Raw genomic sequence first — 22,665 nt, forward strand, 5'->3', positions numbered from 1 at the left:
CCGGGGCATGTGCGGGCAGCGCTGCCCTTTGCCGCCTGGCGAAGGGGGGTGTCCCCCCCCCCGTCACCTTGCGCTTTGCTCGTGGCCTCGGTGGGGAGCACCCGCCGGCTCCCCCGGGGAAAAGGGCTGGAGGCAGCGAGGGAGAAGCTTCGCACCGGGCACAGCCCAGCCCCTCCAAACGCCCCGAAACGCCCCCGTCTGCCTTTCCAGCGCTTTCATACATAAAATAATCCAAGGGCTTGTTTTCCTTTCATAAGCCAGGCTGAGCGCAGGCACTTTGCAGGCTTCCAGGCACCAACGGCAGATCAAAGAGGGCCAGACCAGCCCTGCCAGTCTCCCCAAAACCCACAGTCTCCCCGAAACACCTGGTCCCTACCTGCCCACCAAGAGCAGCTCTCGCTCGCCAGCCCCTGGCCTCAGCTTCCTCCAGATGTCCATGGTGAAGAGGGTGCTGCTGCTGTTGAATACGGAGGTCAGGGATGACATGAGCGCGGCCATCATCACCGCGATCATCAGGCCTCGCAGCCCTGGGGAAGAGAGGGACTGTCAGGGAGCGGCTGAAGCAGGGGGGATGGGATGGGATGGGGTGGGATGGGGTGGGGTGGGGTGGCATGGGGTGGGATGGGGTGGGACAGCCCCAATGCTTCGCCCAGGGATGATGCCTCCCCCTCTACAGCCACACACTGGGATCTCCCCTGGGGCAAGGATGGGATCTGGGGACACCCAGCTGCACCCTGGGATGCTGGGACCCTGCGCTGTCCCGGTGCCACCCACATCCCCTGACCTTGGTTCCGGAGTCACCCTTGGAGGGGCTCCATGGGCCATCCCATGCACAAAACCACCCAGACCATCCACGGGGTGTCCCCTCCCCCCCAACCATCCGAGCCGCGATGGGCTGCACAGGCAGCCCTGGGGTGCAGCAAAGCCCCGTGGAGATGGAGACACCCCCACTCCCACCCACCTACCGCTGGGCATCAGCTCCACCACCAGCTTGGGGTAGGCGATGTTGGAGCAGCCCACGGTGGCCCCGCACACGCGGGCGCACTCCTCGGGGTCCACGCAGGCCACGGTGTCTGGGGGACAGAGGTAGGTGACGTGTCAGGACCCCTCGCAAGGCGGGGGCCAGCCCAGCGCCCCCTCCCTCCCCCTGGCACCCCCTTCCACTGGGGCGGACCTTGGCCCTTCGCTATGGCCACGATGCCCAGACCATGGCAGGGGACCGGGAGGAGAAGCAGGGGGGCACATCCCGCATGGGGATCCACCTCTGCGTCCCCCCACCCTCGTTCCCCACCCCCACCAGCCTCAACACAGGCAGGATCTGGCCCAGCACCATCACCCTCACCTCCCGCTGCCCCACACCCAGCCCAGCTCCGCTCGGGTCTACCCCCACCAAGCCCTCCCTACGTCAAAGCCAGCGACACCCACACCAGGGGGGGGAACCTCCCGAGCCAGGATGGACCCCGCCGGGACCCGGGACTACGGCCGGCGGTGCTGCCCGTCCCCACGCAGGGCGCCAGGCGGGTTCACGCACCGTTGCGGCAATTACCTGCGCATGGGCAGCACCCAGCAGCTTACTGGGACGCGGGTGGCAGCTCGCCAGGACCGTCAACACCCGATTACTTCTGTGTTTCAACGAGCGCTGAACCCTTTTATTTTTATTTTTTTTTATTTTCCCTTATTGTTACGCTCATAAAATATTGAAATGGATGGAAATTAATGGTGGGCACAAGTACGGGTGGGCCGCCTGGCTCTCCGGTCTGCATCCTCCCACTGAGGAGCACGGGTGATCCCCGTACACAACTGGGAGCACCGTCCTGGTCCTCCTGCGTGGTGACCCCCGCCAAAGCGGGGTGCAGCCCTCGCTCCCCCCCCTGGCAGCAGCGGCTGGGGAAGGCGAACACAAGCCGGTCACACCTCGGGGCTTTCAGGAAAGGAGTGTGGGGTGCGATGGGGTGCAACGAGGGGTGCGCAACAGCGGGGGCAGGCAGCAGACCACAGGCAACGCTCAGCACATCCCAAGGACGGTATTAAGGAAAAAAAAAAAGCCCAGCCTGGGCCGCCTTTCCCCAGGGATAGAGTCAGTGCTGGGGCTCCGGTGACTCTGTCCTCCAGCAGCTGTGACTAAAGCTGCCGTCACTGCTCTGTGCCTCAGTTTCCCCCACTCTAAAACACCACGTTGTGCACGGCTCCATGCAAATGGCTGCTGGCCGGCGGGTGGAAGATGCTCCAGAGGGAAAAGCAGCGTCTGGGTGTTACAGCCCGGCCGAAACACCCACCCCAGGGCTCAGCTTTGCCACCGAACCCCTCGGTGGGACCCGGGAGCGTGTGGGAAACGGGAACCAAGCCCGGCGGGGTGGCCGGAGCCCCTGAGCCAGGAGCAGAGCCCAGCGTCGTACCCCGCTGCCTTGCTTTGTCATTAGGCCCTCTGCTAGAGATGGGAAATTAATTAGGAGCCTGTAATTAATGCTTCCATCTGCAGCCAGGAGGAGCCGGCCCCGGTGCCAGCTGCAGGAGCAGGGCCGTGTCTGCGCCGGGTGCTGCCCGTCGAGCTGGGTCAGCCCGGGGCGGCCGAGCGGGGACACCGGCGACAGCGGGGACCGACCTGCTCGTCCACGGCCGCAGCGACCTGTCCCTGCAAAAACGGACACGCCAGCTCTTTCCCCGCAATTCGGGCGCCGAATTCGCTGCGTGGGGCGAAGGCGCCCGGGATGGGGATGGGGGACCCGGGCGCCTTCGCCCCACGTAGGGGTCAGGCGATGCTGCAGGCGTGGGGCTCTGCAGTCCCGGGCCCCCTCTGCCAGCGTGGCCCTAGGAGCCAGCACGTCGCACGACGGACGGGGTGCCGCCTCTACGCTGCCGTGTAATAAATCATGAGCGCACACACCCCCCGCCAAAGAGACCATAAACCTGCTTGCACAATAAAACCAGAGCCAGGACAGCTGGCAGTGGCTGAGGTGGGTACAACCGCAGCACGCTCCAGCCACGCCACGCACACCCACGCTCGATGCACCGGCCCCGATCTGGGGCATCTCCCAACCTACCGGTGCCAAACCACCCAAGGGAGGACAACGACTGGGGACGAGGTCCCACAGCTCCCCCGTGGGTGCTGGCTGGGTGCTCGGCTCTGTCACATTTGCTGTCCCACGTGTGGCTCCCTCAGTGAAGGGGCCACCACCGCTGGCTCAGCAGGGCTGGGATTTCACCTAAAATACCCAGGTTTACCTCCAGCACCCTGAGTCTCCGCTGCACCCATCGCTGCCCCGGCCACCGCGTGGAGGTGATGTCCCACCACTGGGAAATCCCCACAGAGTCGGCGCAGCCATTCCATAAAGTCATCAGCTCCATCTGAAACACCTCCTGAGCTGATATTTGGTGGGAGCCGAATGCTTCGCTCCTCCCCGTGTTCTGATCGCAACACACAGCCGCTGCATCCCCACATCCCTGTGTCCCCCAGCCCTGCACACAACAAACCAGGGCTGGGCACAATCCAGCACATGATTTTGCTCCGGAGGACGTCCAGGGGAGTTGATTTTGCCAGCCTTTACTGTGCACTCACGTGAACCCTTTTGCTCCAATGCAAGGGGAGAAAAGCCACCAGTTCCCCCCAGCAGCCCATTACTGGAACCTAAAGCTGAACGGGTGCCAGCTCAGCCTGGCACAGCCCAGCTCTGACAAAGCCTCGCTGGAGCTTCTCCCCTTTCTGCACGTTTCTGACTCATCTTTCCTTCCAAATCCTCCCTGGGCTCGGCGCTTCGCCGCACCGTGAGCCCCGGCCGGGGACAGGGCAGCTGGGACGCTGCACGGCCACGGTGTGTGCAGAGAGGAGCACTTTGATGGCCGAGCACCCGGGCAGACGGGTGGCTTCGCCTCGGGAGCCTGACTCAAGCAGGGCTCTCATTTACACGGCCGCAAATCCAGATGAGCTGCACCGACACAAGGGAGCGAGACTCAGCCCCTGGCACTTTCCTTTTTTTGCATCGGTGCAAGAATCTGACCCTGATTCTTGAAATTCCCCTTTATCTGAGTTTCCCAGCAAAAAGCTCCACGTTTCTGGCTTGTGAGCACCAACTGATGAATCCAGGGTGGGATTTTGCCCATCTCCCAGCTATTAACGCAATCTGCCATAGCAAGGTCTAGTGCTGTGATGGTGTCCACATTGCAAACCTCATGCTAAAGCAGAGGAGGGGAATAGAATAGAATAGAATAGAATAGAATAGAATAGAATAGAATAGAATAGAATAGAATAGAATAGAATAGAATAGAATAGAATAGAATAGAGTTTGAAAGGACCTACGGTGACCATCTAGTCCGACCACCTGACCCATTCAGGGCTGGACAAAAGTTAAAGCATATTATTAATGGCGTTGTCCAAATGCCTCTTAAACCCTGACAGGCTTGGGGCATCGACCACCTCTCTGGGAAGCCGGTTCCAGGGTTTTAACCACGCTCTCCGTAAAGAAATGCTGCTTAACATCCAGCCTAAACACGCTGTGGTGCAGCTTTGAACCATTACAGCAGCTCCGACCCGCTGCTGCCACCCGGGACCCACCTTGGCTCTGCATTAGCACGGGGGTCCTCCTCTCGGCACAGGAGGGGTTAACCACGAGGGAGGCAGAGCTGCTTTCCTGGAAAATATTGACTTACCACCAGGAAAGAGGGAGATTTCACGGGAGAGCCACTTCTGGTGTTTGAAAACAAACACCCAACCCCTTCCCCAGCCGCCCACCGACCTCCCGGCACCCGCACGGTCCCGGGGGGCTCTGGGGCCAGGGCGGAGGTGTGAGGACGGCATCAGCCGAAAGAGTTAACGTGCGAGCAGGGCCGGGAATGTGCGAAGGCAGCATGTGACTGCAGGTGGGGCAGGGCGGAGTGATGAATCATTCTTTTTTTTGCTTTTCCTCTTTTCACTTCTTGCTGTTACCTGTCCGGCCCGGCACTGCACGCTGGCAGGAGCCCGAAATAATCGACCTGCCAGCCAGGGCGATGCACAAGAGGCTGACGGAGACGTTCGCCGCTGCAAAACCCACCGGCTGACCCAGTTCTCCTGGAACGATAACCCCGGACGGCATTTGGGGCGAGAAATCCTGCTTTTCTCTGCCCTTTATTAAGCCGGTTTTCTGTTTGTTTTATTTTCCACTCTTTATTTTATCCGGTATTATCGTTGTTTTGAAGGAGCGGAGGATGAGAAGAGTGTGGACGCGGAGGTAGAGGACGTTCCCGGGGCCGCCTCTGCCCCGTCTCGCAGCCCCAGCCCGTGGGAAGCTCCAGGTTTTCCTCACCCGGAGCCCTCTTGCCACGCAGAGCTGGGAGCAAGCAAGAAACCCAATCTTCCTCCCCAGCAGAGAAGAGCTCCAACGTGGCAGGAGCCGGCAGAGAAGGGAGCGGTGTGTTTCCCCGGCTGTGCATTGAGCCAGGGAGGGCGAAGCAAAGCAAATCGTGTCTTTAAAGGCTGGAGAATAATTAATTCCTTATTTATTGTCGACAACCGGCGCTCGCCGAGGGTACAGAGCTCCCTTCGGAGAGGGTACTGGCGTGCGTGGTCACCATGGCTTTCTCCCAGGTGCAGTGCCTGGACGACAGCCACGTCAACTGGAGGTCCAGCGAGTCCAAGCCCGAGTTCTTCTACAGCGAGGAGCAACGCCTGGCCCTGGAGGCACTGGCTTCCCGCGGCCCCGACGCCTTCTACGAGGTCCTAAAGAAGGAGAACATCAGGGACTTCCTCTCCGAGCTGGAGCTAAAGAAGATCCTGGACACGCTGGAGACGTACGACCCCGGCTCCGAGTACATCCCGCGCCACAGCAACAGCGTGGGGGAGAGCGAAGGCGACCACCACAGCCAAGGGGATGAGCAGGACGTGGCCCCCTCCCTGGAGTACTGGCCCCAGAGGTCCGACCGCTCCATCCCCCAGCTGGACCTCGGCTGGCCCGAGACCATCGCCTACCGCGGGGTCACCCGCGCCACCGTCTACATGCAGCCACCCATCGAGGGGCAAGCGCACATCAAGGAGGTGGTACGGAAGATGATCTGCCAGGCTCAGAAGGTGAGGTGCGCCGTGGGGACGGGGTAGGATTTTCTCCCAGGCTGTCCTGCTGAGGATAGATCCTAAAGTCCTGCTCAGCCGGGCAATCCCCGGCCTTCTGGGAGCTCTGCCCGAGCAAAGGCATCGGGGTCGAGTGTTGGGGTTTTTCCACGTTCGTTCAGTGTAATCAATACTTGAGGATCAGATTTTGCTGAAGATGCTGTCAGCCTGGTCCAACGCTCACTGGGAGCAGCGCGACCCTTCCCACGATCCGTACGGCAGCATCGTTAATCACGGGGTCCCTACGGGCCTGCAGGGAAAACCGGCGGGGAGAAAAAATGGGTTGAAAAAGCTGCTTCCCAACTGCGAGCCCACGGTCCCAGGCACCCTGCGATCGTTATTTCCATAGTCCTGTGAGACTGCATGCGGCAACATGCAGGAACCAGAGGAGCCAAACTCAGCCCTGGGGCGAAGCAGCCGAAGCCACTGGTCTGGCGCTGACGTATACGAAGGTCAAGCTTGGCCTGAGATTGCTGCGGTGCTCCAAGCTGGCCTCATCCCGGCTTTAAGAGGAAAACAATGAGCTGATGTGCAGGACGGGGCTGGGGAGATGCCAAGTGGATTTGGGTTGAGGCTTGTCGTCCCCGTGGTGTCAAACCAAGGAGCAAGGAGTTGGGGCGCCTGAGTGATGGGGTCAGGCTGGTGTCACGGGCAGGAGGACCAGGGAAGGAGGGAGATGATGGCAAGCGTTGAAGGCCAGTGGTGGTGGGCAGAGGTTGCTGGTATTTCCATGACCCAGTCCCAGCTGGGAAGCACAGGAGGGGTCGGTGCCTGCTAGTTTCATGGTGCTTTGAAGCCCTTTGAGCTCTGTGCGTTCACTCCCTTGAGACATCCAGCTCTGAGGGAGGAGAATCCCAACCCCGGGGATGCTCCAGCAGGAAAATGGGGAGACCCTGCCAGGGTGGCTATGGACCAGCAGAAGACGGGCTAGGATGCATCTGGTCCACTGTCCCGAGGCCAGGGACAGTGCTGGGGTTCACAGATCCTGGCAGGAGAGAGGGAAGCCTGGTGGCACATAGCTGTCAGAGCCTCTCCAGGACCAGAAGTTCAGGGGTCTGGGCACAAAGAGCCCCAGCTCAGGCAGGAAAACTGACCTCCCAACGTGTTCGAGGCAGCCGGCTCATGGGGAGAGCTGATGTTGGGGACTGGAGCTGTCCCACTGCGGACACGAACCACCTCTGGCCACTGTCAACTTGCAAAAGTCAAGGTGACCTGTCCTTACCTATGACGTTTTCCCCGCCAAAGGGCTTTGCAGGGAGGGCCAAGGGAAGGGAGGGCCGAAGTCCCGTGGGATGGCGGGTGGGAGCACTCCCCCGCTACAAATAATGGCTCATCTTCGGGTCTTTCCAGCTGCCTCTGACCTGGGCTTGCAGCTCCTGCCCGGCTTTGCCTACTCACCCCTTCCCGCCTGCCCCCACGCAAACAGCATCTCCTGAGTCATCCTACCGCTCTCCTCCTGCTCAGCGGAGCCAGGCGGTTGAGTCAGGCAGCTGCCAGGCCCTGCTGCCTGCACCATCCCCACCTCTCCTTGGAGCCTCTCCAAGCCGCAGGGACGTGGTTGATGCACGGTTGATGCTGCTGTGTTTGTCATCGGTACCTTGATGCCTCACGAGCAGGGCTGGGCTCTGCCTTCCTGGTTCAGGTGGTCCCTGCTGGTGGGATGAGGCTTGGTGACACCACTGGTGATGTGCAGGAGCCTGCTTGGAGCTTATGGCACCCCGTGAAATGTGGAGGGGTGCACGTGCTTCAAACCTGCAGTCTGCAGGTTGTGGGGATGGCGGGAGTTATGAGGTTGGACAAGTGGGGTTCTTCCAGAGGTGTCCCACCCCGTACACAAGGACCGCAGTTACTGCAGCTGAGCCCAGGTGACTGCTGGTGTGAGTGCTCCTAAGCGTGGGGACACCGGGCTAGAGCACCCTCCCCTGCACCCAGAGACTTCAGCCAAGGCTCAAGGTCTTCACAGCAGCTCAGAGGCGAAAAGGTTTGGCTGAGGAAGCTGAGAATGGACAGAGGGACAGTCCAGGTGCCACCCTATCGGAGGTCACGTAGTCTGGCCCTGTGCCCTGTCCTTCCTGCGGTGTCCCTAGGGCCACCCGGTGGAGATCCCTGCCGAATTGTCCCATCCTACAGGGAACTGGCAGTGCTCTTCATCCACCTGCGAAGGAGCACGGGCTTGGGAGAGCTTCGGTACTGCATCCCAGAGGATGACCCTTGCTCCAGCCGCTCTCAAAGGCGCTTGGTCCGAAATGCTCTCCGACACCGAACACCGAACACCACCACGTGGGTTGCTGTCTCGTGGCCAGAAGAGCAAAGTTCCCCCGACAGGCAGCCTGGCCGAGGAAAGTCCAGAGGCCACGTGAGCGCTGCTGACGTTGAGTAGGCTCGTGGAAGGCTCAGCGCTGGGGCGAGGAAGCCAAAAGCTGAGATGTGAGGCCCCTTTGATGGTGCAGATGAACCTACTGGCTTGCAGGAACAAGGCCAAACGCTGCCGAGTTCAGAGCCCTGCAGAGGCAAACCCAGGCGAGCCGGAGCAGGAGATGCAAATGATCCCCTCCTCTTTCTGGGAAGAAATGGGAGAGAAGAGAGGCAGGATCCTGTGGCCACATCCCTGCTCTGCCAGCAAATCCCCATCTTTGTGGCCAACGAACGGAGGTGGTCGGGGACGTGGTGCACCACCGGGCTTCACCGTGGGGACCTTCACCAGGTCCAGCTGTGGCACGGCCATTTCTCCCTCGATGAGGATCCCCTCGGGCTGCGAAGCTCACAGGATGGGTAGGGAGGAAGATCTCTCTCCTCTCTTCTTCTCCAGATTTTGGCGCTCTCTGACCAGAAACCAGAGCAGGCTGAAAACACTGACCTTGTCAAAAGCCACCGGAGACAGCAGTGAGTCTGACCTTCTCTCTGCACTTGAGGTTCCAGGTTGGGATTGTGGTGATATAATTACCCTAAGCAACTTCCAGCAAAGGTTGGGAGGCCCTATTAATTACTGTTTACAAAACCTTCTGCCGTTCCTGGATGAAAGGGTCGACAGGGGAGAGCAATTATTAACGTTACTTGTCCCACCTCTCCCTCATCCCAACACGCTTCCTCTAATTGTGCCTTCGTGCCTGCCTAATTTATTAAATGCCCACGTGGTGTGCCCCAAAAGTCATTATCTGATGATTCAGAGTGAGCTAATAGAGCTGTAATTTCCTCTATAAAACATGATCCTGCAGTTTATGTGCTCATCAAAGCTGTTCAGAAGGATCCCAATATCATTCGCCCAGTGTCTGAGGGGAGGCGATGCTCAGCGCTCCTCGGGCTGTTGGGACCTGGCACCTGCACATCTGCTGCATCCAATGGGTCTTGGCAGCTCCTGGGATGAAAAGCGTCACCCACTTGGGCACTGGGAGCATCTGGCTGTAGATTTGGGCTGGTCTTCTCCGCACCCTGCAGATGAATGGGCACCCAGCACTGCCCTGCTAGAGGTGACAGGGAGGAGGGTGCCAAACTCCCTCCCCGCAGCAGGACGGCACGGTTTGCTCCAGACATTCCCATTCCCCGGATTGGGAAGCGAATAGATTTTGCTTCTCTGGAGCAGGCAGACCTCTGTTCTTTGCAGATTAAACCCCGTACCCGGGTTTGGCACAGATTTAACCGGTCCCAGGTGAGGTTCAAGCACAGGCAGCCCAGCAGCAGATTTCACTGGACAGTCACCGCCTTGGGAGCGCTGCCAGCACCGGCCTCGCTCTCCCTGCCAGGGCAGCACATTGGCACACTGGCGTGAGAGCCCGGTGACAAACCGAGGCCAAGCCTGTCCTGCAGGCAAGACGCGGCGGGGAGGGAAGCAGAAGGGCTGAGCAGCGACAGGATGCACCAGCCGAGCAGGAGGAATCGGGTTGAAAATGTGGGCAAGCGGGTGAGAGCCGGGCTGCCTCCCCGCTGCCCTGGGCGGCCGCCTGCAGCACGCTGCCTGCTCACCACCGCTGCGTGAGTGGTGCTTGGGATGACGGATGTCACCGTGCCCTGCCTGCAAAGCACCTTCCCATCTTCAGAGCCGTAAGGGCGAACCAAGGTCTTGGGAATGCCAAGACCACAGTGGGATGACGCCCTTTTCCTCCCAAAATGAAGGCCAATACTATTCTCATCCCCATTTTATAAGCCTTCGACTTCCCTTGGAGGAAATGCGGCGCACAGGCAAAGGGACATGACCACGGCCACAGGGAGCATCGGTGTCAGAGACAGAAGCACAGCGTCTGCTGCCAAACCCACCTCCTCAAGCCGGAGAGACGCCGCCCCAGCTCAGGTGCCCCTCACCCGGGCCTCGCGGCAGACAGCACAGCTCCTCCCCAGTTACTTGCTGTAAATGGAAAAGCCAAACCCCGAGCTTTAAGAGCAGCTTTGAACCTGCCCCACTTTACATCACCGGCGAGACAAGCGCGGCCCTCGCTGGGCAGCCCACGCAAAGCGGGCGCCTGGGTTTCTGCCTCAGTTTCCCCACCGGGACAACAAGGACGTGGAAAACGTACGAGCGGGTGCGCAGGGGAGTGGGGATTTATCCCTTCATGGCAAAGCCTGTTGAGGTGTCCCTGGGTGAGGAAAACGGGAGTTCAGCTAAAACCGAGTGGCTGAGCCGTGAAGTCCCCTCTCAAAACACGCGTGCGCGGCCGGGGTCGGGGAGGTCAGGGCAGCATCGGAGACAGCGTGGGCTGGGGCTCCCCATGCAGCCTCGCTCCTCGCCCCATCGCCTGCAGAACAGGAAGGGAAGAGCCAGCAGTGTCATAATGCACAATCCTCCTCTTAATTAGAGCTCTGCACCTCCTGTGGCACAGAACTAATTAAAAGGCAGCTTGGTGCTTTGAGAGCCCCGGACTGGACGTGCCTGGGTGTGCAAGCACCCGACACCATCCAGATCCCTTCCCTCTTGAGGGAGGAGCATCCCAGGGTCTCCCTGTGTCACCCCACGGCGTGCACGTCCCCACGCTGGTGTCCTCACCGGCTCAGCCACGTGCCACAACCAGCAGAGCCCTTCGGGAAGGACGAAGGGCTGAGAGCGCCCGTCTCCCTCTGACCCAGGGCACCTTCCAGGAACAACCACAGAGATGGGGGCACCGATGGGTTTCCCAGCGTGGGGCGATGACATGCCAGTGCCCTGATGACAAGCCGCTTTCCCGCACGGCTGTTGCCACCCCGTGTGGGACGAGGGGAGGCCGACACGGTTGCGCTGCCCTATTGCTACCCCGAGGATTGCACCGGGATGCTCGGCGGGGCCGCAGGCAGCTGCCTCCTCTGCCTGCACATACCTCGTGCTGCTCAGCGTTGTGTCATGGGCGATGCTGTCGCCAGGAAGGCAAAATCCAAGAGCGTGGAGTGAACTTTGGTGCTTCGGCGGCCACCCCAGCACGGCTGGACGTGATGCATCTTCCTATCACACAGGGGGGGGACTCACCCCGGCCACACCACGGCAGCAAACGCCCCGGGTACAAAGGCAGCTCTGGCTTGCAAAGAGTGGTGACGCTGCCATGTGACAAACCCTACTGTCACTGCACGGGGCGCTGGCACCATTGCCCCAGCTCTGCTCCGCTTTCGCACAGCCTGGGAGGAACGAGGGATGCTGCGCAGCAGGAGCAGCACCCCGAGAACCCAGCAGGCTCCCGGCCACGCAAGAACCGGGCCGTGAGACCAAGAGGGACGTCAGCAGCCCCAGTGACAGCAAAACCACCTGCCCCTGGTGCTCTGCTTTGGCCTCAGGGCAGAGAGCTGACCTTGAACCCGACCACATGGCTGCTAGCAGCAGCCTGGGCTTGGGACAGCAGCCGGTTGCAGGCGCTGGGAGCTGCAGGCTCCGGGCTGCTTTTAAGCAACCTTGTCAGCTTGCACCCAGGCCTGCTTTATAAAAGGTATTAAAAGTCATTTTAGCTCCTCGATGAGCCTCAGGGGTATCTGGATACTTTCTACCAAGCTTAGAGTCACTTTTAGCTATTTTTTATACGGTTTCTCTCAACACAAGCATGCATGATAACCCCAGAGACAGCAACCACCCCATGCAACGTGCCTGGGGACAGACAGACGCATCACTGCATTGCAGGTTTCCCCGTCTGGTGCTCCCCGCAACGGGGCCGTGGGCAATACTGATAGCAAAGGGCCACCAAACTCCTCCGCCAGAAACTAGACTCTCAAATTTGTGGAGCTTGTAAAAGGCAAGAAAGTTAGACTCACCCTCAGAAATCAATTTTTCACAAGTATATTATGCTACAGGTCACCCCTGGAGATGAGGTGACAGCAGAATAATGGGACTGGGGGTTCCTGCTTTCTACCCTCAGGCTGGCCGGAGAGCATGAATGGCCCCCAACCAAATCCCAGCCTCCTAGACAGAGAGCACGTTGTTTCAGCTCTCGCCAAACTGGCTGATTATACCTTGGGGTTGTCAGCCAGCCACGCTGCCCAGACTCATCTCTCTTCTCCCCTCACCAGGTCATCGCGGTCGTCATGGACATGTTCACTGACGTAGACATCTTCAAGGACCTCCTGGACGCGGGCTTCAAGAGGAAAGTGGGAGTCTACATCATTTTGGATGAGACCAACGTGAAGCACTTCCTTCAGATGTGCGAGCGAGCCCAGATGCACACCGGACACTTGAAGGTAAGGATGGCCCAAAGGGTCCGGTGCCGGGTAACCTCCTCCAGTGCAGGGAGACAATCAGAGCTATCAGCCCCGCTCCCTCCTGTCGGGATCACAACCCCCAAACTTTGGGCAGCGCTAGAGGAGTTGAGTCCATTTTTCCTATAGCCAAAGCTCAGGGTGATGCCCAAATGCAGGAGCAGCAGGATGAAGGGGAACAGATGCTCTGCCCGGGCTGGATCTGCGCTGTCGCCAGCCCCATGCCTGCTCCTGCCCCTGCCCCAGGGCCAGGACCGGCAGGAGCAACCGCCGGCCGGTTCTCTCGCTTTCGGGCTTTCCCGCAAGTCAGAGGCTGGAATTAAAAAACTCGATTTTCCCCTTTTCCGGAGCCTCCACCCCAGCATGGGGCCGGGAGCGGAGCAGGGAGGCACCCACACTGCCCGCAGCCCCGGCAGCTGCCAAGGATGCCCTCACCAGGCAGCACACCAGCAGGACCGATCTGCCCGCACATGCTACCTTCACCCGGCCCCGGAGGCGCTGGCAGCTGCCCCACATCGCTCCTGCGCACAAATCCTCTTCGAGACGAGGGGAGATAACGCAGCACGGGGGATGCCTGGCAGCGCAGGGGTTCGGACCCCAGCCCAAAGTGCCCCAACCCCCCTTAAACATCCCTGTGCGTGCAGGGGGTGCAGAGAAAAATCACCTGGCACGGCGCTCGTGCAAAGGCGGAGGAAGACGCAAAGGCAGATGAAAGGGCGGGGGATTGTATCAGCCTCGGGAGCAGCAGTGGGAGCAGGAACCCTGGCTCCAGCTGCAGGGCAGAATCCCAGGGCTCTCTGCCGGGCGCAACGCTCCCATCGCCAGCATCGGATGCAAAGGTACCCAGCAGTTTCACTTCGGGGCTTGCAGACACTCCTCTCCCGGTTGTACTTCACCCACCGGCTGCGAGTCGCTCGGCCTCGCCTGTGGCTTGGCAGAAAAGCGATGTTTCTGCGCCTGACGTCACCCGGCCGTGCGCGCTGGCTGCCAAACGGCTGGCGGGGAGGCCCATGCCCGGGCAAGCTTGCCAAATTTGCTTACGGTGAGGGCGAACCCCCAGCTGGAGCAGGAACACGTACGTAGGAGCCACGACACCCTCACACCAGGCTGGGACACAGCGGGGGCTCGGGGATCCCCACCCCAGGGAGCCGAAAGCGCCAGCCGGCTGAGCCTCATGCCTTCCCCCAGCCGCCGAGCCCGCCGGCCCTGCTTAATTGCTGCTCACAACAATTAAAGCAGACTCAGCTGAGGTTTTACCCGCGTCCAGACTCCCTGGAGAGGCTGGTATCCTGCAGACTGCTGCTGCTCCAAGACCAGAAAAGCCGGAGCTGACGCACGCCGGTGTATTAATGCATCAAGAGCCGGGTGGCAGGACTGGAAAAGCAGGAGAACATCTGCAGAGCTCGGCAAACGTCTCGAAGTCGGGATTTGCCACCTATTGCAGCCAATTTGCTGGCACGGGGCGCAGCGGGGCAGGAGGTTGTGAGGAAAACTAGGGCAGCGCCTGGGAGCTGCTTCGTAAGCCAGGAGATGCTAACGAAACGTACAGTCGTTATCTCGGTGCCTTCCGCGCTTCGCAATTAGCAAACCGGCTCGGGCAAGGCGGGCGCTTTCGTTGAGCAACGGCGAGTGCTTGGGGAGTGATTCACCCCGTCCCGGGCTCGGCAGCCGGCCCCGGCGCTGGGCGCTCGCTTGCTGCGCGCTCGTCTCGGGAGAGATTAAATAAACAGATCTTACTTAACAGCAGCGACACGCCGGGAGGGAGGAGGAAGGGAAAGGTAACCGGCACCTTTCTTCTAGGGAGCTTTGCTGCCCTGGGTGTTACCTGAGGAAAAAAAAAAAACCCCGCGGCCGCTTTGTGCAAAGGTTCAGCTCCAAGCGGGAGAAAGCGACGCCCTGGGAGAGCTGCGAGCTGGGGGTGCGCAGGCTGGCGATGGGCAGAGGGCTCAGCCTTGGGTGCAAGCCGGCTGGTGTCCACCCTGGGCACTGCCTGCCGCTCTCCCGGCAGCCCCGTGCGTAGGGACAACACAGGACAAGGATGGGAATCGCCGCTCCAACCTGTTTGCCAGCCAGCCCCCAGCCCCCCCAGTGCTGCCAGACACTGGGGTGCTCAGCACCAGTTTCCTCTCAGTCACACCAGGCAAAGAGGAGAACACTAGGGAAAAAAACCTCAAATCCACAAAAAAAAACCCAAACCCAACCCCCAAACTTCTCCATTTAGTGTGTAAAACTCCCCTGGAAACCCGGTCAGGAAAGCCTTTGCTTTTGCATCAGGCTAAACCCAGCGTTGAATCACTGTCCCTCCTGCCATGGGAGCGGGGACCAGAGGTGCCCGAGCTTGGCTTGCACCCAGGCTTAGGGCTGTGCCAGGTCATGGTCTGCAGGGAGAGAGGAGACCCCAGGGAAGCAGATGAGGAAGGCTGGAGGTGGAGAAAACAATTGCTTTTGGTCCTTTAAAAAAGAAAAAAAAAAAAAAAAACACACCAAAAAACCCCCCCAAAAAATAACAAACCACAAAAAAAACCCACCCAGCCATGGAGGGCATGACCTAGTGACGACAGGGTGCCTTTAGCAATGATGTTACCAACATCCCAGCAGGAACAGGAGGAATGCAGGTGCTTTCATAAGAAAATATTTTCTCCCCACCCCAGGGAGAACATTTGCAGTGAAAGATGCTATCTGCTCAGCTGCAAAAATGTGCTGCTGCCCTCCACGGAGATGCACAGAGGCGTGAGCCAGACTGAAGATTAAAAACTATTTTCTCAGAGCCAGGGCTGCCCTTCCGTGCCTGAGCTCCCTAGGGGCGGGGGGAGAACACCCCACTCTCTAGCCACCTCCGCAGGGACCTGCTGTGGGACGTGCCCTCTTGGCCCACATCCCCGGGTTTCATTTCCCAGGGATGAAACTGTCTTTTTTTCCCCCACCCACGTCTAAAAACCAGGATAAACGCTCAAATTTAGGAGCACAGCAAGGGAGGAGCCTGGGGGAGGACAAGCCCACTGCTATCGAGTCCACGTACGCTGTCCTGGGGTCACCACCTCCCCCTAAAACCCCTTGGACATCTCCCACTAGGGAGGAGGTGAAGAATCGCCTCCCCCACGGCGGCATTTGCGTAGATCGCAGGAGATGGGAAGTGTTTGGCAGCACTATCACACTCTGCTCACCCACGGATGGACGAGTTCAAGAGGCAGAAAACACTGCCCGACCCATGGGCAAAGCGGGAAGTTCCTGAAGCCAAGAATTTGGTTTGCTGCACGGCCTCAGGCAAGTTATTTTATCTTTCCATCGCTGTGGCCTCCTCTGAGCTGGCCACGAAGAGTGCTCACGTTCACGGGGGCATCGATGGAGGGGTGAAAGCTGCTCTGAAGACCAGCCCTTTGCTCCCGCTCACGCCTCTGCCTTTGCTTTGCAGAACCTGCGAGTCCGGAGCACGGGGGGGACAGAGTTTTTCACTCGGTCGGCCACCAAGTTCAAAGGGGCTTTGGCCCAGAAGTTCATGTTTGTGGACGGGGACCGGGCCATGTGCGGATCCTACAGGTAATCAGCAGCATCTCCTCTCGCCCACCCATGGAGGCGTTGGTCAAAGGACCAACATGGACCCACGTGGTCCAAGTCCCGGTCCCTGCTCAGCATGGCCCCAGGACCCCGTCCCAGACTTGCTCCCCTCCTCCTAAACTGGGAGATGATTTTGCAAGGCCAGCCCGAGATTTGGAGTGTTCCCACCACCCCACAAGCCAGGTCTAGGACACCCATCCTTCTCAGAGGTGGTGGGACACACCAAGGGCTTCTGCCAATGGATGTGATGAGCACAAGGAAGGACAAAAGCACCAAACCGCAGCCAGTCCTAGCTCTCACATTGACCTCAGCTTTTCCAGTTAAACATTTCCTACCCAGAGTATTTTCCAATTTGTCCAAATGAAAACTTACTTTGGTAGGAACTGATCGGTCTTGGTAAGCTTTTCAGCCCTAAATGTTTCATAAACATGGAACTGAAAGATTTCCCACTTTCTGGTCACCACAAAAGACACATCCATTTAGGAGTCGCTTTTCTTGACTAGCCCAAACTGAGAAATGAAAAGCGGCCAACACTAAAGTGAAAAACTAACTCCCCTACAGCAAATACTTTTTGGTTTTGCTTCATGTTCCAGTGTGCTCAAGACTTCAACCCTTCGTTGTAGTTTGAGATGAGAGCTATTCCTTCGATCTCGTTATAATTAATGTTTACAGTCAGATCATGTCCTTGCTAGCACCATCAACCCCCCCCGCCCCCGGCGAAAGGCAGGGTTGGGGAGAAGTGTATTATTTACCAGCGAGTGCTCAGAGAGTTTCCAATGTGTTTCTGTTCCAGCTTCACCTGGTCCGCGGCGAGGACTGACCGAAACGTCATCACTGTCCTCTCAGGTCAAGTGGTGGAGGCGTTCGACAAGCAGTTCCAGGAGCTCTACCTCATGTCCAAGGGGGTAAGCCTGAAGTCCATCTCCATGGGTGAAGAGCCCGAACCCGAGCCTGTAACGCTGCCCTCTGTCGTGCCGGTGACCCCTGCCAATGCTGTGGTGAAGAAGCTGATAAACCCTAAATACGCCCTGGTGAAGGCCAAGAGCGCCGACCAGATCAGCAAGACTTCGTCTGAGAACCAGGACAAGAACCAGAAGACAGACAACAAAGGCAAAGCCCTGCCCGAGGGCCAGGCGGGCGACAGGCACGGCGACGTGGCAGACCTCTCCCTGCTCATCCACCCCGGCCTCCTGAATCTGGAGAAAGCCAACATGTTTGACTATCTGCCCACCTGGGTTGAGCCCGACCCCGAGCCTGGGAGTGAAGTCTTGGGCTACATCAACATTATCGACCCCAAGATAAAGAACGTGAAGCTCTCGCAGATGAACCGCATCAAAGTCTGCGACGTCTCCCAGGCCAGCGCCCAGCACCGGCAGATGCTGAAGAACAGGGAGATGGAGATGAAGAAAAACTCAGACCAAGAGCCACCTCTGGTGTCCCCCTGCCAAAGACAGACCCCACAGATCCCCACGGAAACTCCTGCAGCCCCCACTACCAGCCCCATCGAAGGCGCCAGCTGGACAACAAAGCAAGCAGGAACGTTTGCCACTTCACCATTGGGCCACCGCTTGAAGCCACCGGAGGAGACACTGGAGGACATCAAGCCCCCGATTCCAAAGCCAAGGACCATTCCCGTTGGTGTCCTCGTGACCAAAGTCATTACATCCTGCGACAGTGGCGCTGCCCCGGAGGGTAACACACAACCACCGCCAGCTGACCACGCAGTTGCGAAGCAGGAACCCGAGGAGAACTCCAACAGAGCTTCAATGGAGACCTGCCATCTCCAGCCAGACCGGCCAGTGGCAGGGCCACAGGAGGACAAAGGGCCTCCCTGTGCCCACAATGGGCTGGGAGAAGAGGAGGAGGAGGAGGAAGAGGAGTACATCACTCTCAGTGACCAAGAGAGCTACTCCAGCAGCTCCGCTGACCACAGCTACCGCCGCTCCAACGCCTCCTCCATCTCAGACGAGTACTTTGAGGTGAGGGATCGCTACGGGCCGCTCCGGCGAACCAACTCGGACGTCACCCACAACGGGGAGATCCTTCCCGTGCAGAGGAAGCTCAGTGACCCTCACATCAGCCGGGGCACCTTCCTCAGCCCCCTGGGCAGCCTCCCGTCCCTGAAGCACGTCCGCGTGGAGGACGTGACCAAGAGGAGGAGCAACGCCGTGGAGATTAGGTGTGTGCTGCCCCGCACCATCCTGGACGGCAACAGCTCCTACCCCAGCAGTGCCACTCAGGTAGGACTTTTTGCTACAACCTTCCCTATTTTTCTCTCCCCTACAAAGGTTGCAAACCTCGAGGTGACCCAGCCAGCTCAGCCAAGGCGTGGTGTCAGCCCTAGCTTTGGTGTCACGTCCTAGATGCTGAGATCAGACCTCCCGTACGGGAGAATAACGCCCTACACGCGGCGATGGTAGGAGTCACCCAAGAGGTGCTCTTGGTCGGGAAGGTGGTGGCCCTGCCACAGCTCTCGGTGGCTGGGAGTGCAATGGGAAGGGCTGGTAAAGGGGAGGTTTTCAGGAATTAAAGATTATCCCATGGCATCAGGTTGTGGGATGGAGCCCAGCGGCTCTGGGCACAGCCATACGGCTGTGCCCAGAGCCGCTGGGCTTCATCCCACAACCCACCAGCAGTGGCATCATGCCCAGCCAGGGACAGGCTGTGCGTGCAGGCGTGTCCTTCTCAGGCTTGTTTTCTAGCTCCTTGCAAAGGTGATTAGCATCAAAGTAAAAGCGCTCGGACACATAATTAGGCAGAGCAAGACAGCGGAGAAACAGGGACGGCAACCTCTGTGGGCGAGCGTTGGCAGTCAGCAGCTTCGGGGCCGATCCCCAAGTGACGCCAGACCTCGTCAACTCACGGGGTGCACACCAGCACCCCGCTGCAAGACCACGGGGTGCCCGCCAGCATCCCCGCCACTGCAGGAGCATCACCCCATCCAGGCAGGGCGATCGCAGGGTCAATCCCCTGTTTCCACCCAAGCAGCCTCTTGCGCCACCACCCAGCGTTTTTGGTTTCTCAAGGCTCCCCATCTGCTGTTTTTGAGGCATTCAAACCCCCAGGGCTAAATCAGCAGCTGAAATCACTGAAGCCACCTGAGGTTACCCCAGCTGAGCATCTAATCTGTATTTACAAGGAATTAAATTTACTAGCCCAGAACCCCCTTGCCTCTCCCTTCCCAACCAGTGACACAGAGCTCAGAGCGGGGTTTTAATCCTCACACATCAAATATCCCCTCGCGCCCTGCGGAGCCGCACAGGGAGAGGAGCACCGACCCCTTTGATGCTCTGTGACCCGAGTCCCGGGTGCCACCTTGGTCAGAGGGGCCAGGTACCTCGGTGTTCCTGCAATAAGCTGTTCTGGCCCTTTGATGAAAGGCAGATCATTAACGGGCCATCAGGGTTAGGAAAACCAGCACTCAGCCCGTGGAAATGCGCAGCGAATGGTAGCTCCCATGTGTAAAAAAAAATAAACCAAAGCAATCCTCGATTAACCCCCCAGAAACCTCAAATCCAACAGGAAGAACCATCAACCCCCCACCAAATATTTTTATTATGGGTCCACATTTTTTATGTGCTGGCCCATAGCCCAGCATAGCCCAAAACGCAGGTGAAGGCCCACTCAGGGCAAACATCACGTTTTCCATCACGTCGAGGACAGAGCACCCAAGTTATCCCTGGAGCATTGCCTTGCCTGAACACATGCAACGCAGCTGCACGGTTCCTAGAGTACTGCAGCGTTGGCTGATGCATGGCAGGCACAAGGAGAGCACCGGGGACACTCAGGTCCTCTCCTGTCCCTCTCCCTCCTGCAGAGCCCCCAGGTCTGTGCAGAGCAGAGGTTTCCAGACAAGCCCCCCGCTCCCGCTCATTGCTTAGTGAGAGGCAAAATACCCACCCTGCCAGCCCCACGTCCGCATTTCGGCCCTTACCTGGGTACAGGACCCTGCTGATCATCCCCGGCATGATGATAACGAACAAGGGCAGCATCTTCAGGTAGCTGGCCAAGACGGAGCCGGCCTTGGCGTGACTCAGGCTTTTAGCAGAGAGCGACCGCTGGACGATGACCTGTGGGAGAGCCGGCCAGGAGGGCTGAGCAGCCACCAACCTCTCCTATTCCACACCGACATCTCCCTTGACAAACTGCATCCCAAGCATCTCCAAACGCTGGAGCCACGGGGCATCAGGCCCTAAAAGCAGCTCCCAAATGCAGCATAGATGCGTACCCAACCCATGGGCCGGGTTTCTCTCCAGACCAGCAGTGGATTCGTGTTATGCCATAGCACCACAAAAGCCCGGTGCAACCACAGCAGTACGTCCTACTGCCAGTATCAACCATTCCCCACCACCATCCTCTTCCCTCTTGCCTCTTCTATTCAATCTCCTCCCCAAAGAGCGCCCACAACGAAATGGACACCGAGTCCAGCCTCATCCTACCACAACCCCACCACCCACACTGCTCAAACCATCACACCTCAAAGCCCTGGCCAAGCTATGTCCATCCACGATACAGCCAGCTCTTGGGCTTTGAGGCAATCTCTCTTAAATAGGCAAGATCCGTAGGAAATGCTGACTTTAAAGAGCTCAGATTCTCACCAAAGGCTTACAGAGAAGTGCTCGGCACCCAGCAGGATTCGGCCACTCCTGAGCAAGCTCTGGCTTGTGCCACTGGTGGGCAGAAGGGACGTGGTGCCGGTTCCTGGGGTGGGATGCTTGGGCAAGCTGCGGTTTAACTTCTGCCCAAGAGCCAGAGCATGCCAGGAGCCGCAGGACCCACCACCCAGCTCAGGCACGCGATAACCTCGAAGGGAGAGGAGCTAAGTCCCCCTTAGTCCTTCCCACCTGAAGACATCTCAGACCCTAGCACCGGTTTTAAGCGACCTAGTTAACACAATCTCGCATCACCTAAGCTAAACCGCTTTATCGCAGCCCTCCTGGTCAAAGCAGGAGGTGTCTGGCTCGAGGACCAAAGAGGCCATTGGGATTTAGGGACTAAATGACTGAACGCCGAGATGATGCCAACAGCACGGTGGAGATGTGGCGCCAGCGGCACGGCAGGGGTCGCGGCAGAGGCAAGGCAGGTCGGTGCAGCCGGCTCTGCAGCCTCCCAGCCCCAGCTCGTCCTGCCATCAGCACCTGCGCTCGCTAGATATAATCTCGCCCAGGTACATCTGCACGGGGTGCAATCACACCTCCGGATTGCGGCGCAGACACACCCCAAGAGGAAGATAAATATCTGGTGACCACAGCCGTGCATTAAGGCCTTACCCAGTCCAGAATTAAGATTAATGGTGCTCAGACCCGATCCAAATGTCTGTCTCAACCCAGCTAATCAGAGCCACCCCCGCAGTGGTGTTGCAGCTCACTGTTGTCTCCTGACCCCACCTCCTCTCCCAACCCTCCGTCCTTTCATCTAACCGTGGTAGCTACCTAATCCCACAGGTTGGGTCTGGATGACTGAATGCTCTTTGGGCCTGAAATGAGCACTTAGATGATTAAGATGGGTGTTCAGGCTTCTGCTGGAGTGAAGGTGTTGAGATGCCGCTGGCGTCCTTGGTCCTGGATCTCCAGGCAGCAGTGGCTTGGCTCGGGACAGCCTCCGGGCTGCTGGGGCTGCTTGGGAAGCGGCTGCTGAGATACTGCGGTGTGCAGGACAGTGTGTTGCCAGAGCAAGAACTCAGAGGAGCAGCATTGGTTAAAACTTGAGGCATTTTTGAGCTGCCACTGGTCTCGGAAGAATTGAGGCAAGGGAGTACACCCAGTGGTAGCGGGATTTGTCCATGAGGACCAAGTTTGCAACGCAGACGTGTGAAGGGGTGCCCTTGCAGGGGCATAGCGTGCTTAGAGCAGCAGTAGCTCATCTCTCTCTCTGCTCTTTAACAAACAGGGGACACACATCTACCGCTACCGACCCAGGAACCCCGCGGGCAGAGAACAAGGCAAGGAGGTCTCCTGCTCCCCGACGCATGAGAAACCCCCTGGGGCCACCAAATACAGAGGGGATGGAGCCGAACCCAAAAAGACCATTGCAGGCAGCCAGCCCTACTGGCAGAGCAAAGCCTTCAGCCCCAGCAAGACCACGCAGCCCGGCCACCTCCCACCAAGCAACCCCAGAGCATCAAACAAACGCTTAACCTCCCTGCCAGAAGGCCAGAAGACAACCGAGGAGCTGAGGACGCCCCTCGGCATCCCGCTCTCCAAACTGTCCCAGTCCAAGCACCTCAAGAACAGGGTTGCGGGAGCCCCAGGTGCTTCTACTGACTCCAAAAAGAAGCCCCCCGAGACCACCGGCCAGAAGGACCACTAGGCACGGATGCAGGTGGACTTCCAGGGCAAGAGCGGTAGTAGAGCGTGCCTGGACCCCAGGCAACGCCGTGTTTCGTGGGGCAG

General features: G+C 58.9%; 2 protein-coding genes across 2 annotated transcripts in view; one reads left to right on the forward strand and one right to left on the reverse strand.

The window, feature by feature from the left end:
• Positions 1 to 22,665, reverse strand: part of SLC5A10 (solute carrier family 5 member 10) — a 40,314-nt gene that overhangs the window by 3,383 nt on the left and 14,266 nt on the right. The window contains exons 9-11 of the mRNA XM_086473267.1: positions 20,208 to 20,343; positions 966 to 1,073; positions 377 to 527 (exon numbers count right to left, since the gene is read on the reverse strand). Of these exons, the coding sequence (XP_086329393.1) occupies positions 377 to 527; positions 966 to 1,073; positions 20,208 to 20,343 (395 nt within the window). The remainder of the gene's footprint in view (positions 1 to 376; positions 528 to 965; positions 1,074 to 20,207; positions 20,344 to 22,665) is intronic.
• Positions 5,546 to 22,582, forward strand: SACK1G (scaffolding CK1 anchoring protein G). The gene is made up of 5 exons (XM_086473266.1): positions 5,546 to 6,040; positions 12,533 to 12,700; positions 16,131 to 16,255; positions 17,067 to 18,513; positions 22,163 to 22,582. Exons 1-5 carry the CDS (start codon positions 5,546 to 5,548, stop codon positions 22,580 to 22,582), a joined length of 2,655 nt encoding a protein of 884 aa, XP_086329392.1.

The sequence above is a fragment of the Leptosomus discolor genome, chromosome 14, assembly GCF_034619465.1.
Source record: "Leptosomus discolor isolate bLepDis1 chromosome 14, bLepDis1.hap2, whole genome shotgun sequence".
In the NCBI taxonomy this organism is placed as follows: domain Eukaryota; kingdom Metazoa; phylum Chordata; class Aves; order Leptosomiformes; family Leptosomidae; genus Leptosomus; species Leptosomus discolor.

Coding starts and splice junctions, on each gene's coding strand:
- SACK1G (XM_086473266.1), top strand. CDS start 5,546: ATGGCTTTCTCCCAGGTGCAGTGCCTGGACGACAGCCACGTCAACTGG. Junction 12,701..16,130: donor TGCACACCGGACACTTGAAG/GTAAGGATGGCC, acceptor TTTGCTTTGCAG/AACCTGCGAGTCCGGAGCAC. Junction 16,256..17,066: donor GCCATGTGCGGATCCTACAG/GTAATCAGCAGC, acceptor TTTCTGTTCCAG/CTTCACCTGGTCCGCGGCGA.